Source organism: Pongo pygmaeus, chromosome 7 (assembly GCF_028885625.2).
Source record: "Pongo pygmaeus isolate AG05252 chromosome 7, NHGRI_mPonPyg2-v2.0_pri, whole genome shotgun sequence".
Classification (NCBI taxonomy): Eukaryota; Metazoa; Chordata; class Mammalia; order Primates; family Hominidae; genus Pongo; species Pongo pygmaeus.
In genome coordinates this window covers 22,635,836-22,651,473 of record NC_072380.2, presented here as the reverse complement: position 1 = coordinate 22,651,473, position 15,638 = coordinate 22,635,836, and the positions used below count along the sequence as shown (strand labels likewise).

At 56.6% G+C, this 15,638-nt stretch overlaps 1 protein-coding gene across 12 annotated transcripts in view; it reads right to left on the bottom strand.

Annotated features, from left to right (window-relative positions):
- The window catches only part of SORBS3 (sorbin and SH3 domain containing 3), a 32,155-nt gene that overhangs the window by 7,148 nt on the left and 9,369 nt on the right, over positions 1 to 15,638 (bottom strand). For 3 of the 12 annotated variants that reach the window (XM_054498175.2, XM_054498174.2, XM_054498181.2), the window contains 15 exons: positions 13,618 to 13,774; positions 13,247 to 13,364; positions 11,310 to 11,503; positions 10,134 to 10,197; positions 6,979 to 7,017; positions 6,421 to 6,487; positions 4,273 to 4,363; positions 3,981 to 4,067; positions 3,829 to 3,882; positions 2,995 to 3,081; positions 2,477 to 2,523; positions 1,870 to 2,009; positions 1,630 to 1,682; positions 1,475 to 1,521; positions 1,168 to 1,282 (listed from right to left, as the gene is read on the bottom strand). In XM_054498175.2, the coding sequence (XP_054354150.1) occupies positions 1,168 to 1,282; positions 1,475 to 1,521; positions 1,630 to 1,682; positions 1,870 to 2,009; positions 2,477 to 2,523; positions 2,995 to 3,081; positions 3,829 to 3,882; positions 3,981 to 4,067; positions 4,273 to 4,363; positions 6,421 to 6,487; positions 6,979 to 7,017; positions 10,134 to 10,197; positions 11,310 to 11,503; positions 13,247 to 13,364; positions 13,618 to 13,774 (1,360 nt within the window). Of the gene's footprint in view, positions 1 to 1,167; positions 1,283 to 1,474; positions 1,522 to 1,629; positions 1,683 to 1,869; positions 2,010 to 2,109; positions 2,255 to 2,476; positions 2,524 to 2,994; positions 3,082 to 3,275; positions 3,293 to 3,828; positions 3,883 to 3,980; positions 4,068 to 4,272; positions 4,364 to 6,420; positions 6,558 to 6,978; positions 7,018 to 10,133; positions 10,198 to 11,309; positions 11,504 to 13,246; positions 13,365 to 13,617; positions 13,775 to 15,638 lie in introns of those variants that run through there. The other 9 variants (XM_063669348.1, XM_063669350.1, XM_054498180.2 and 6 more) reach the window with 8 other exon arrangements.

Sequence of the window (15,638 nt, the reverse complement as noted above, 5' to 3'; positions counted from 1 at the left end):
CTTAGAAAAATAACAAATTAAACCTAAAGCAAACAACAACAAGGAAATAATAAAGAAGCAGAAATCAATGAAATTTAAAACAAAAACGAGAGAAAAAAATCAGTAAAATCCAAAGATCAAGTAAATAAATAAAGCTCTAGCCGAATAAGAGAAGACACAAATTGCCAACATCAGGAATGAAAGAGAACATATGAGCCGGGCACGGTGGCTCCCGCCTGTAATCCCAGCACTTTGGGAGGCTGAGGTGGGCGGATCACCTGAGGTCAGGAGTTCGAGACCAGCCTGGCCAACATATAGTGAAACCTTGTCTCTTCTAAAAAATTACAAAAATTATCTGGGTGTGGTGGCGCACGCCTGTAGTCCCAGCTACTTAGGAAGCTGAGGCAGGAGAATCGCTTGAACCTGGGAGGTGGAGGTTGCAGTGCACCAAGATCCTGCCACTGCACTCCAGCCTGGGCAACAGAGCAAGACTCCGTCTCTCAAAAAAAACAAAAGAAAAGAGAAGATATCACTACATATTTTACCCACATGAACAGGTAGTAAGAGACTATAATGAACACCTTTATGCCAGTAATTTGGATAACTTGACATATCTTAAAAGTCACAAATAGCAAAGATAACCTATCACCCTTTATCTGTCAAGCCCAGAACCTGTCTCTGGAATCAAAAGACCTGGATTCAGATTCTGGATCTTTTACTTAATAACTTTTCGCTGAACCTTGGCATCCCCATCTGTAAAAGAGAGATAATCTATCATTCTCTGGGCAGTGAGAGGAACCAGGGCAGTAATACACCTGAAAGAGGTTATGTGTGTATATGTAATTTATAAACTGTTGCACACTTCCCACTCTTGCTAGTTGCCATTAGGATGATTCCCAAAGACAGCTTTAGAAAGATGGATCTGAATGGTTAAAGTCTGGGACACGAATGGTTGAGGAGCTGGCTGCTGGGTCCTCCCCTGGGCTGGGCTCCACCCTCATTTAGTAAACATTTCCTGGGGTCATGCACAGCATTGGGCCAGGCCCTGTGGGGGCCAAGGACAATTCTGAGACACACCCCAGCCCCTCACAGTTTTTTGCCTTAGGAAACCCAAGGTTTGCTCTAAGTCTTTCCCAACCCCTGAGCCCTCCCAGCCCAGCCCCACTTGCTCTTGTCTCTCCTGCTCACCTCCACATAATTAGCAGGGAAGATGCCCAGGCGGCCGTGGTGCTCTCCCTCCAGCCAGTTCTTGTCCACCTCCTTGTGGATGTAGACAATGTCACCCTTCTGCAGAGTCAGCTCCCTGCAGGCGAGGACGAGGACCGCAGGGTAAGCTGAAGCCTTCCCAAGCCTCCTTCCCTTCAGACCCTGCCCAATACACCCCAGTCCTCTCACCCTTTGGGGATGCCCACTGCAGCCCAGTCCCCCTCCCCATCCCCCTCTGGGATAGCAGAGATTGCCTTGGGTGGAAGGGGAGGGGAAGGAGGGTGCTTACTTGGGGGACTGAGCCTGGAAGTCAAACTTGAGCCTGGCGGCCTTCCTCTAGGCAGGGGAGAGGACAGAGTGGGCTATCTCAGTTGGGCGGGTGGCAGATCCAGGATGGCAGCCTTGGGACCACTCCAGGTCCCCCACACCTGGTCCCCTCCTTACCTTCTTCTCTTCCCTCCTGGCTGGGCTGCCCCCTCCGTTAGAGGCACTAGGGTCTGTGGAGAAGCACAACCTCAGCTTGGGGAGGCCATACCTGGGGGATGGGGTTGCGATGGGGTTGCACCCCCAGCTAGGGCAGGCACTGGCAGAAGCAAGGGGCTCTGTGACCTGCCACCCCTGGGGCACCAGCGTGCCTGGTGGGTGGGCATCTCCGTGAGAAAGAGAGCAGGGCTGGGTCCTTACCTCGGGTTGAGGAAGGGTAGACAAAGTCCCTCTGACCTAGGAAGGGGCTTCCTCCATCAGCCATTCTGTGGGAGCTCAGGGACCGGGCGGAACCCAGGTAAGGTGCATGCGGGGAGCTGGAGCTCCAGGCTGAGGCCGAGCTGCACGGGGCACAGAGACTGAGCCTCCAGCCTGGGGCTCCGCGCCCCACCCTGGTCACCCCCAGACCGCTCTGACCCCCATCGCCCCCATCCCTGCCACCTCCTCCCAGGGCGTCTCCTGGGTCCTGGGCTCTCCACAGGATGTCCTACTTCCCGAGTCGCTGCGCCGGGAAGGGTGAGGCCTGGCAGGGCCCAGCGGGAATGCCTGGGCCGTGGCGGGGCCGCCCTAACCGCGCTGCGCCCCGGGCGGCCGCGACCCCCGTCCTCTGCTCGGAGTTAGCTGCCCTCGGTGGCGCGGGAACGGCGCCCCGCAGAGAGTGGCGCTGCGGTCCCTCCCGGACACGGCTCTGTGGTTCCCTCCTCCCCCGGCTGGGCCCCGCGATCGCCCCCGTCCTCCCCGGCCGCGCCACGTTCCCTCCCGCCCGGCCTGGGACAGCCCCCTTCCTCCTCCCGCGTCTCCCACTCACCCGGCCTGGGGCCGCTGCTCCGGGGCCCGTCGGGGCGCCGGCGAGCTCTGCGCGGGGAAACGGCGCAATCAGGGCCCGCGACCCCGGGACCCAGCAGCAGCCAAGGCCGCCGCCTCCGGAAAAGTTCGCGGCTCGGGAGGGGAGGACAGCGGGCGGGACGCAGGGTCCTAGAGGCGCCGGCGCGGACGATCCCGGGAGCAGGGCGGGAACTAGGGGAAGGGGCGGGGGTCCCCGAGGCTGCGGCCAGGGGGCGGGACGGGGCGGGCGCCCGGGCGTCGGGCTGACGTGGAGTCCGCTTAGAAAGGCTCCTCGGGGTCACTTGCGAAAGTCGACGCCCTGTATTTTATTTATGGAGGAGCGAGCCCGCCAGCACCCAGGAGGGCTCGAGGCCGGTACGCGCCTCTGGAGGCCGGACCTCGGCTGCCGGTCCTCCGCCCAGCCCAGCCGCCGAGGCTCCCGGCTCGCCCCGACCCTGCGGTCCCCGGCGTGCCCCGCGGGTGAACCCTGTGGGCTGGTACCTTGGGGGACGGCAGTCGGGTCTCAATTGCCCGCAGGTCCTTGTCCAGCTCGGCGCTCAGCTTGGCCAGCTCTCTCTCCAGCAGCACCTGGGGACGGGGAGAGGCTGGGCAGTGAGGAGCAGCGCACGGTGGGGGTGGGAGGCAGCGGTCAAAGATCGACTGTGAAAAGCAAGGCCAGCGCACCTCGCCGGCGTAAGCGCAGGCCTCAGCGCACGGGCCGGGCTCCTGCCGGGAGGTGTGGCCCAAGGTGCCAAGAGGGCATCCCCGCCACGGCCTCTCACCTGGCCTCTACGCTCCGGGAGTGCCTACGCGCTTCCTGATCCCGCGATTCCGCAGTCCTACCAGTTTCTGCCAAGTTATGACTCTGTTCCAGCACCAATGGGGCTCCCCATTTCCTCTCCCATCTTCTCCCGCCCTCCAAGGCCTGGCTTCACTGTGCCCATCCAGGTTCCCCCGCCACCCCAGGGACCGGAGCCCCCACCCCCACGCTGCTTCCTGCCAGCCTCTGCTATGGGTCTCCGCCGGATCAGGCCCTCGGAGCTTCTCAAGGGTCCAGCTCCACCTCCAAGAATATTTCCTGATAATCCCAGTGCGCACTGACCACTCCCTTCTCTGCTCCTGCTTTGGCCAACACATATTTATTTAACACATGTTTACTGAGCGCCTCCTGTACGCCAGCCACTGTCCCCAGTGCTGGCATTACAGAAATAAACCATGTGGGGACTGGAGAGAGAGCACTTAGTTCGTGGCCTATGCCCATGGTCACTGGGGCCCCCAAAACCCTAATCTCCCTGTGTTATCAGGCTGCTGTCCCCAGCACCCTGCAGCACTCACCTCAATGGGCTGGGAGGGCTTCTCACCAGGGTCGTCCACCAGCGGTTTCTTGGGCTGAAGGGTAGGAAGGGTGTGTCAGAGCAGGTGAACTCACTTTCCAAAATGTATCAGCTGAGGGTGCGTGCACACCCCGAGAGCCAGCCAGCACTCACCCTCTGCCCAGTCTCTAGTTCCTGCAGAAACTGGTTCCAGGATTCTTCCGTCCAGACATTGTCTACTTTTTCTCGGCATCTGAGCACCTGCGTGGAGGTGGGTGGGCGTCAGCTTGTGGAGAGGGCTACTGGGACACTGGCCAGGCTCAAAATGCAGGCTTGCAGGCCCCTGCCCTTCCCCTGGGCCCACGGTGTCCTCCAAGGGATTCAAGCTGAAAGGACATCATGGCACAGGGTCTTGGCCATACAGCATACAGCTGGGGCTGACCAGGGAATATGCTGGGTGGGCTACCTGATTTGGGGGCTGCAGCACAGTGGAGAATGCTCCAGGTCTGTAGCTAAAGGTGCTTCTAGGTAACTCTTCAGAGTGGTCCCAGCTTCTTCTAAAGAAAGGGAATGACATTTCTTCAGCTTCCTTTTAGGGAGACTGAGGCAGAAGCCAGCACACAGCCCTCTTGCCCTGCCCTTGTCCCTGCTGTGGGGTCTACTCTGCCTCTGACTGCCCTGCCCTTACTCTGGAAGCAAGGTTAAACTGTGGAAGTGTGTGAGCGCCAAGCTTAGATTCTAGCTCCACTGTTTAGTGGATGTGTGACCTTTGAACAAGTTACTGATCCCTCAGAGCCTCAGGCTCAGAACCTGTAATATAGAAATGATTTGGTGAGAGAACATATGTGAGGTGCCCGGGAGAAGGCTTCACACATATATTTGCTCCAGGTGTGGCCCGACCCTCTCCTGCGGGCCTTTTTGCTAAAGTGTCCTGTATGTGTTTGGTCTGGGCCCGTGACTGTGGCTATGATCGTCTGTGCAGCTTTGAAGAAGCTGGTCTTTCTGGATGCTGTGGCTGAGTGATCGTACACCCATGGGCAAGGAAAGCCAGAGGCAGCCCTGCCTTGCAGCTCTGGCCAAGTTATTTCTGCTCCCTGGGCCTAGTTCCATGAGGGTGCTGGATTCAGTGACTCCATCTGTGAGACCACCCCAGCCACCATAGTACAGCATGGACACATCTGCCTTAGCTCCCCTCCAGGGCCCCTTGCTGGCTGGCTTACATGGAATGTTCCAGCCTCTGTTTGAAAGTTTCCACTGAGAGGAACCACTGCATCGGGCTTATCAAATAATACAATGTCTGATCAAGGGTTGGGATTTGTCGGCTGTAATAATGACTCCATTCTGATTTTGGTAATAATAAAAGTGACTGTAAGAATGGAATATGTCATTTATAACCTAAGGAAGCAGTAATCATAATTTTTTTTTTTTGAGATGGAGTCTCACTCTGTTGCCCAAGCTGGAGTGCAGTGGAGCGATCTCGGCTCACTGCAAGCTCTGCCTCCTGGGTTCACGCCATTCTCCTGCCTCAGCCTCCCGAGTAGCTGGGACTACAGGCACCCGCCACCACGCCCGGCTAATTTTTTGTATTGTTTTTAGTAGAGATGGGGTTTCACCATGTTAGCCAGGATGGTCTCGATCTCCTGACCTCGTGATCTGCCCGCCTCGGCCTCCCAAAGTGCTGGGATTACAGGCATGAGCCACCACGCCCGGCCTTGTAATCATAATTAAGCCTGTATATTATTAATGTTTGTGCAGGCTTGCTGTGTGCAAAACATGATGCATGATACACACATGGTCACACTGAACCCTCTGGACATCACCACTTAAAAGATGGGGACACAGAGGCTCAGACTGGGTGAGGTACCCACGGTCACATGGCTAGAGGCAGTGCACAGGCTTAAACCCAGAACTCAGCGTCCAAATCTTGAGCCCTTTGCCTCTGAAACTCATCGGTGATGCCCAGAGCTACGGGCCAGTTTCAGCCGCGCTAATGAGACGAGTCCTTCCCTGCAAGGGAACAAGAAACTCAAGGATTTAACTCTGAGAGCAAAGATCCTGATTCCCACGGCGGTGCTGACCCCGCCAGGGCCCCAGCAGCCGGGCGGGGCCTGTGGTTTGCACAGAGGAAAGGAATGTCATCCTTATCCCTCCAAGGGGCTCCTCTCTCTGTGCTATCAGGCGGGAACTTGGGTTCTTCCATATCCCTTGTTTTCTCTCAGGTTTCAAAGTGGACGGCGCCAGGTCCAAGTTCCCCTCAACAGTTCTGTCCACGGCTTTCCTGGCCGCCCCACTCCCGGTCTCACAAGACCGGTGGGATCTTTGGGGCAAAGATTTCCTGCTGCTGACCACAAACGCATCACAGGCGACCCTGGCCAGGAGCGGGTGCCAGGTCCACTCCTGCCCATCCTTCCCCTTTGACTCTGTAGGGAAGAGAGTCTATGGGGGTGGTGGAGACCCAGAGATGGGACAGAGCCCAGAGGGACAGGGAAGTCAGACCCCACTCCTGGCTGGGCTCCGAGGCTGTGCCGGCTGTGGTCACGAGGGGGCGCCCGTCCCATGGTGTCTCGCGGGCCGCGCCCCTCCGCAGCCCTCGGCCCCGCCCCACTGTGCTCACCCACTGGAAGATGCTGCCGGGCCGGGCCTGTGGGCAGGTCTTTGCTGGGCTCCTAGATGCCTGGGGTCTGCAGAGGAGGTACACGAGGAAACCATTGAAGGTGGGAGGAGACAGGCCGTGACTGGGGCTGAGGATGCCTGGGTGATTATTTAGAGTTTCAGCACCACCCCCTTGCTCCTGGGTGGATGGTGGGGACAGGGTGGTTGGTGCTCAGGGACACTGAACGTGGGCATTGCCCCCAGAGCTTTACGACGTTTACTAAATCTTCAAAACAACTCCGAGTAGGTGGTGATCTCATCTTATAGATGAGGAAAGGGAGGCCCAGAGAAATCCCGGCCAGGGAGTGGCAGAGCGCGCATTCCCAGTGCAAGCTGAGGCTGTTAATTACCACCTACAGGGGGATTTGAAGTGCTCTGGAAATGAGCTATAAAAACCTCTTAGGTTGAACTGAGCCAACTGGAGAGCCCCAAAGCCAGGCGGGGCTGCAAGTCCCAGCCCCAGGGAGGGACGGACGCAGGCGCAGGGCTATGGCAGGCAGGTGGGCCCGCATCCCCTCACCTCTGGGTGGCTCCTCGAAGGTCCAGTCCAGCTGCAGGTCTGCAGGAGCAGAAGGGACCAGGTCATGGGACGGGGCAGAAGGCAAGGGCAGGGTGCCCTGGGAGGCAACCTCAGCCGCTCCCAACATCCCTAGAGTAGGGGGCTGAGGGCTGAGTCAGGGCCTGAAGAATGTCCCAAGGGAGGGAAGGAATTAGGAGGGCAGCTCTCTGGAGGGCTTGAAATGCCTCTGGCAGGCTTGGGGCCTAAACGAGCCAAGTGGGCAGCCGCCTTGCCCAAGCCCTCCTGCTCCTCCCTCCCTGTTCCCACACACACCCTCTCCTGACCTTTGTGGACTTGCCCTCACCACTCAGGCTGGGGAAACTCGACTTGCACCCTCTTCCAAACGCTTTCCTTCCCCATTTGCCCAGACCCACTCCTAGCTCCTCAAGGTGCCTGGGAATTTCTGGGGCTTCCTGGAAAGAGCTACTGACCCACTGCTCCCCATGGCGCGCGCGCACACACACACACACACACACACACACGCATGCGCTACAACGGCACCTGCCTAAACGCCAGCCACATCACCCCTCACTGGACCCCACACCCTCCTCCGACTCCTGGATTTGTCTGCTTTCCCTCATAGTAAACTGTAACCAGTGACCATAAAGACCTCACCATCTCCAGTCCCCCTACTCCCCATCTCCCTAAACAGGCTTTTGCTCACCACTGCCCATCCACTCACTCTTATCAAGGATGCTGGTGACCTCCACGTTGCCAAATCTGACGGTCAATTCTAAGTCTTCATCTTACTCAACCCATCAGCTGCATTTGTCACCGCTGGTCACATTTTCCTTTTGGAATTCCCTTTCCACTTGGCCCCAGGGAGATCTCTCCGTTTTCCTCCTCCCTCCCTGGGTCTACCTTCTCAGTTGCCTTTTTGGTTCCGCCTCGTCTCTCAAACTTCTAAGCATCCAGGTGCGTGGGGGCTCAGTCCTGGGGCCTGTTTGTCTCTCTATCTCCCTAGGTGATCTTGTCTAGTCTTATGGATTGTTGTTTTTCAGAGACAGGATCATGCTATGTTGCCCAAGCTGGACTTGAATTCCTGGGCTCCCAGGAATTGAATTGAACTCCTCAGCCTGCCAAATAGCTGAGACGGCAGGTGTGTGCCACCACACCCAGCTAGTCTTAAGGCTTTTAAAACGCCATCTATTCCCATGTTTCACAATCTTGGCTGCTAGTTAAAAGTTTAAAGTTTCCCCACTAGAATTACTGGGGAAACTTTAAATCAAAATCTCTCTCTTCTTTTTTTGAGACTGAGTCGCCCAGGCTGGAGTGCAGTGGGGTAATCTCAGCTCACTGCAACCTCTGCCTCCCAGGTTCAAGCAATTCTCCTGCCTCAGCCTCCGGAGTAGCTAGGATTACAGGTGCACACCACCACGCCCAGCTAATTTTGGTATTTTTGATAGAGACAGGGTTTCGCCATGTTGGCCAGGCTGGTCCCAAAATCTCTTTTGAATGAGTCCCAGGTATTTCCATCTGCAGTTTTAGATCTTGTCCCGTGAACTACAGACTTGGATATTCATCTGCTTACTCAACCTCTTCACTCAGAGGGAACCTGTGTCTAAAATTGAACACCTCTTTCTTTTTTCTTTTCTTTTTTTTTTTTTAAGAGACAGAGTCTTGCTCTGTTGCCCTGGCTGGAGTGTAGTGGCATGGTCTCAGCTCACTGCAACCTCCGCCTCCCAGGTTCAAGCAATTCTCCTGCCTCAGCTTCCCGAGTAACTGGGATTACAGGTGCACGCCGCCACACCCAGCTAATTTTTTGTATTTTTTAGTAGAGATGGGGTTTCACCAAGTTGCCCAGGCTGGTCTCGAACTCCTGAGCTCAGGCAATCCACCCGCCTCGGCCTCCCAAAGTGCTAGGATTACAGGCGTGAGCCACCGCGCCCGGCCTGTGAATGCCTCTTAAACCTGCTCTTCCTACAGTCTTTTCTGTTTTGACAAATGGCAACTCCAGTCTTCAACTTGCTGAGGTTTAAAACCATCCTTGACTCTCTCTTCCAATGAGAGAATTCCAATGACTGCAGTGTATTCAGAGTCTCACCCTCTCCCACCAGGGCCACTGCTACCGCCCTGATCTAACACACGATTATCTCTCGTCTGGATTGAAGCAAAGTTGCAAAGGTGGCCTTTTCTCCCTAGCCCTTACCAAGCAAGGGAACTGGTTCCACCATTCCTTCCCCACCCCGCAGCCAGGCACAATCTTTTCAGCCATTACTTGTCAGAGCATGGCACTCTTTCGCTCAGTGGCTCCTCCTCATTTGCACCGTAAAAGCTGAAGTCCTTATAATGGCCCACAAGGCCCCACGTGCCCTGACACCACCACCTCTCTGACTCCATCTCCCACCACATGCTCCTCGCTCCAGGCCAGTCTCTCCTTGCCCTCCAGAACATGCTTCTACCTCTGGGTCTTCGGAGCTCCCTTTGCTGGAACGCTTCCCCCAGCTCTGCCAGGCTGACTCCTTCACTCCCTCCATGGTCTGATCAAACGCTGCTTACAAATGACCTTCCTGGCCCCTCCTGGGTGAAGTAGCAGCCTCCCTGCCTGGGGCACTCTCCTAGTCTGGTTTTATTTTTCCCTAGCCCTTTCCACCAGCTGCCATGTCAAAGGTGTGTCTGTTTATTGTGTGACTTCCTTTGATCTTTGGCACCTAGAATAGTGCTCAGCATGTGATACATGCTCAATAGATGGTCAAGAACTCGCTGAATGGATGAGTGACCTCAGAGCCAGCTCATAGGCACCCCCAGGGTTGGCTGCATTTTGAGTTGTGGAAGAAAGCAATGCCTCCAGTAAGGGAATGACCGCTAACAGTGGCATTCCAGCCTGGCAGGGAAATCAGAGAGGGACTTCAGGAAAGGAATGCCTTCTCAGTCCCCTCAGAGGACACTGGGGGACAGTGGCTGGTCAATGTCCTTCTTGGGGATGCTCTAGAGACTGCTGCTGGCCCTGAGTACAGGGAGGGGATAGCCTATTTTCAGGACTACTCATTAGAGCCTGGGAGGAGGTGGAGAAGAACCCCTTGAGCAGCTAAGTCCCCTTTTCTTTCCCTGTCTCTCCAAGCCCCAGGGGCCAGAATCTACTTTGGCAGTGAGAGCGCCCTGGAAGGGTATCTTACCTGGCATTTTCCGGTGAATCTGCTGGAACATTCTCCGGTACCAGTCTCTGGGTCTGTCAACACTCTGGGATCAGAAAATGCAAAGTCAGTCCTCCCTGCTTATTCACCCTCCCAATATCAAGCCACAAAAATTTTTCCCTAGTGAGTCCTTTCTCTGGCCATCCCTGAACCCCCCATAGGTGGGCTGGGGAATGCTTCTCTTGTGATCTCTTTAATAACAATAGCTTCATGTAACACGTCCTATATAAGTAAGATATATGGCAAGATCTCCATCGAAGTGTATGCAATAATGATGTTATGAGATTTGGGGCAATTTACATTTTTTCTCTTTGCTTTTCTTTGTGTCTAGTGTTTCTACAAAGAACATTTTTCTTTTTGGGGGAGACAGGGTCTCACTATGTTGCCCAGGCTGGTCTGGAACTCTTGGTTTCAAGCAATCCTCCCGCCTTGACCTCCCAAAGTGCTGGGATTACAGGCGTGAGTCACTGCACCTGGGCCAAAAATGACAGCAATAATGTAGGAGTGATATGCGTGTTTCACATCACCTGCTTCATCCAAACCTCAAAACAGCCCTGGGAGGCAGGAAGGGTATGTTACCAGCTCCAATTTCCAGATGAGAAAATGGAACTGGCTCAAGACACGAAGGTGGATGGAAAAGGGCAGGGTATCCCCGGTCCTGACTGGACCCCTGGATCCTTCCACGCTTGCCACAGTGAGAGACCTTCTCACACAAGACTCACTCACTCATTTGGCCAGTCAGTCATTCATTCAGCAAACATTTCATGAGCACACAAGACTCACTCACTCATTTGGCCAGTCAGTCATTCATTCAGCAAACATTTCATGAGCGTCGTGACAGGCCCTGGGGATATGAGACTGAGAGAGGGTCCCCTGCAGGCTCAGCCCTTACAGCAGAGGTTCTCTACCTTTGAGACCCTGATGGGAGTTCTAGATCCGTACTCCGCACAAACCACTTGAGCAACTCAGGCACACGAGGGTGTCTGCAGCTTTATGAGGTTTACGGCCCCTGAACCTCACCACGGTTGAACCCCTGCTTAATCTGGGATGGTTTGGGTGCGGCCTTTATTGCCCCACCCCCCACTTTAATGCACAGAAGTGGAGCTCCCTGTAGATCCCTGGGCCCCATCTCTCCGTGGCCCCCAGCCCTGGACTCACGGATCGGGGGGCAATGGGCATGCCGCTCTCATCCACGGGCCCGATTCCCTCGTACTTGACCCAGCGCTTGTCCCGACGCTTGCTGTCCTTGGTCCACGTGGCTGACCAGTTCTGGGTGTGCTGGGAGGCAGGGATCTTTGTGCTTGCAGAGGGCTTGCTCCCAGGGCCTGGCCAGGTCTGATACCACGCAGGGTCTGTCGGGTGCATGCAGGAGAGCATTAGCGAAAGACAGGGGTCTCCACCTGAACCTGTGTGTCTCTTAGCTCCTCAGAGCATGGATCTCTGTGGGTTCGAAGTTTCAACATCGCCTTGTTTGTTTGAGTGGATGACTCAGAGCACCACGGGCCTCTGTTTGTTTAAGTGAATTTAAATGGATTTGATCTTGAGAATGCCGTGCCTGGCCCTACCCCCATCATTCTTTCCTGGGACTATCCTAAGTGCTTTCAGAATAAGGTCTGGAAATCATTACTTGAAGAGAATGCAGGGGACATCCCAGCTGGGGTGTGGCAGTAAAGATGCTGGGCTTGGAGGGGACAGACTTGAATTCAGACCCCAGCTCTACCACCTATTGGCTGCCATGGCCTGGGGTACATCAGTCACCCTCTCAGTGTCTCAGTTTCCACTTTCGTAAAACAAGGGTCATTGTGACAAGGATTCAGTGACATCTAGTGTGTGTGACTGTACCCAGCACAGTGCCTGATATACAGTCGAGAGACTCTCAATGAGACTCTCAATGAGACTCTCAGAAACCCATTCCCCAGCCATGGTTGTGACTGAGTCCTCAACTTACCCATAACTGTTAGCCTCTAAGTAGCTAGGGCAGCAGAATAAGGACTTTGAGGCCATATGGACAAGGGTGTGAATTGCAGCTCAGCCTCTGTGGCTGAACATCTCTGCAGATGGGGTTCCTTACTGGGAAGCTGTCAGTTGTCATCACCCCTACTTTGTCAGGATATCGAGGGGTTAAATGAGGTGAGCCTCGTAAAGTGTTTTTACAGTGTCCAGCGCGCTCTGGGTGTTCCATAATTGTGTGGGTGGTTTTTTTTGTTTTGTTTTTGTTTTTGTTTGAGACGGAGTTTTGCTCTTGTTGCCCAGGCTGGAGTGCAGTGGCACGATCTCAGCTCACTGCAACCTCCACCTCCCAGGTTCAAGTGATTCTCCTACCTCAAACTCCCAAGTAGCTGGGATTTCAGGCACCCGCCACCACACCCAGCTAATTTTTGTATTTTTATTACAGACAGGGTTTCACCATGTTGGCCAGGCTGGTCTCGAACTCCTGACCTCAGGTGATCCACCCACCTCGGCCTCTCAGTGTGTGTGTGCTTTAAGTGACAGGGTCTTGCTGTGTCATCCAGGCTGATAGAGACAGGGTCTTGCTATGTTGCCCAGGCTGGATAATTGTTAAATGAATAAATTCCTTTACACAGCACCTGTCTTAGGGGAATGCTCGATAAAGGATGTCACTTTAGGAGAGACATGTTCAGGGCTGGCCTCCACCCAGGAGTTCCCAGGACCTCTGGACTGGGATCTAGAACTGCCTCTCTAACCTCCTGCTGGGCAGCCTGTTGGGCCTGAAAGGGACAGTCTCCACCCCTTCCCAAGCCAACAGATACCCACATCACCTCCACCCTTCCATCCCCAGTCCCTGTGGGAGGTCCTCCGGTGCCCAGGGCTCCTGCATGCTTCCTGTCCCTGGCACCAGGCTGGAGGGAAGGGAAGGGATGCATCAGCCTGCTCTCCCCAAGCGGATGTCTCTTGCAGAGTCAGCAGGCTCCACAGGGAGGGGCTCGTAGTGAGCCCAGAGGCCCCTGAGGAACCTCCTCATGGCCTTGAGAACCCCATCTCCAGTTGCTGCCCCTCCCGCTTGACACAGGGCAGTGCCAGATGGCAGGGCCCTGACCCTCCATCTCCGGCATGAGGCTCCTGAGCAGACCTACCCGGGTGCTGCGAAGCATCTCGTCTTGTTGTGTAGCCCCCATTGCACACAGTCCTGGGCGCGGGGTCGTGGAACTGGAAATTAAGGGTGTTGGAGCCACCATTCCGGATCACGGGCACCTGCAGGGAGGGGCCAGGAGCGGCAGCTCAGGGCCCAGCAGGGCGGGAGGGAGGGATGGCTACTAGGCACAGCCCACACCCCTCGGTGACAGTCCCAGGCCTGCCTGACGATTTTATGGGAAACAGCGAGGCCCCCTAGAGCTCTCTTGAGCCCTCCCTCCATCCCTTTCATCCTCCTGCCCCCACCTGACCTGCTAGCGTCCCAACCAACTCTGGGCCCGCAGGACACCCTCCTCCCTACTGACTCACTCACCCGTGTCCCCGGGGAGGAAGACCCTATGTGGGACTGGAGGTGGCCAGGGATGAAGTCGTCCAGGCTGAGCCCAGCGGGGAGGCTGCGGGGTGGGCCCTGCATGCTTGGGTCAAGGTCGGAGGACTCCGGGCAAGCCAGCTGCTCCTCTGCGTGTCCTCTATGGGGAAGGAGGAAGGAAGGGAAAGCCCTGCTAGGCTGGGCTGCCCATGCCCTCTTGGCTCGACCCTGGGATAGGGGAGGAGGGGCCAGCTGTGGGAGGGGGTCAGGACCAGCTGGGTACGAACTCAAGGACCCAGGAAACAGGCCACGCCAGGCACCCGCCTGCAGGCTGCCCGTGCCTGCCGGCTCCCAGGGGCACAATGGGCCACTTGTTAGGCCCAGGGCAGGAGCTCCGGGTGGGAGTGGGGGAGGGGGAGCTTGGGTGAGAAGGAGGGGAGGGGCTGGCCAGGAGCCCGTGGGGCTCTCCCTGCATGGTGCAGCCGGCTTCCCCACTCTCCCGGAGGGAAGGCGCAGGGGAAGTGGGGCAGGTGGCAGAGAGGGGCACACAGGACTTTGTTTCAGTTCCCTCTGCCTCCCCCAGGCTGTGTGGGCATCTCTTGCCTGCGGACACAAGGGATTACTCAGCTACCCGCCCACTGCCCTCCAGGAAGCAGCCAGCAGGGCCTTAAGCCCAATAGGGCCAAGGGGAGCATCCGGGGCATTTCCAGGCAGCAAGACCCACTCTTGTGAGCTCACAGGGAGCATCGGGCCCTTCTTTGGCCTCCTTCACAGAATGAGGACTCAGAGGGCTCCGGGTGGGTGGAGACAGAAGCGGTGGGTGAGGGCAAAGCTGAACCTGCTCATGCCCACGGAGAGGTGGTGCTGAGTGCCCTGGGGTGTTCTGCATGTGGGCAAGTGTGCACGCACATACACGCACACCCTGGATCCACTTTCTCCCGCCCCTTCAGGCTGTTTTGTGAGTGGAGGGTCTCCCCTGGCAGCAAGCACCATGCCTGCCCGCAGCCAGCTTCTTCTGCCTCATCCCAAGGCTGGGGAAGGGGAAGGGAGCCCTAGGCACCCAGGGAATGGAGGGGCAAGAGGGGAGCCCAGAGTGGGGGGGGTGCAAGAGGACAAAAAGGGGCTCCCAGTTTGGGGTGTCCAAGGGGGCTTTTTGACCCAGAGCACTGTGCTACGGCGTCCATCCCTCCGCGTCTTGGCTGCTGGACTGGACCAGAAACAGCCAAGCGCTGCCACTGCCCAGGACTGGATGGAATCAGGTTTGCCTGTGCCTGTGGGGTCCTTGGGAGCTCTCAGGGAGGGCTGCAAATGCATCGGGAGGAGCTGTGTGTATGTGTGTGTCGGAATCTGGGTGCACAGCTGTGAATATGACTTCTGGGGGGACCACCGGGGGGACCACATGAGCTGCACAGGGGTTGTGGGTACAGAGGGGTGTCAGCTGAACAGTGGTGGGAGGTGCAGTCACGTGAGCAGTGGAAGAGTTAGGGGCCCAGAGGGGATGAAGGTAGAATAAGGCTGGGATGACTCAGCCCCTGGACCCAGCTCCTGCCCAGGGCTAGTGAGGGTGTAGCCAAGGCTGGGGGCAGCTCCTTGTCCTTTGGTTTGAGTTTGCGGGGACTCCTGACATTTGAGTTGCTGTGACACAGCTCTTCTGTGCCGGTGCCTGACTGAGGGGAGTGGAGGGCTGAGGCTGGAGGAGGAGCAGCTCCCCAGCTGGGTCCAATTAGGACTCCCACCAAAGCAAAACAGGCAGACACACCCCAGTCCCCACACTCCACCTCCCCTTGCGGGGGGGAAGTTGAGGCAGGGTGGGGTGGAAGGTCAGGAGGCCTGGAGCTGACCGGCTCCTTGCAGCGCCCCTCCCTGCCCAGCTGACTGCTTCGGGCCAAGTTGCCGCTCAGCAGCTGCTGCCTGAGCCATCAGCTGACAGCGCCTTCCTTCCCTGACCTCCGGGCCACCTCGTGCTCAGTGAGAACTGCTCTCTTGGAGGATGGACAGGGCAGGACGTCCCCCACGACCCATAG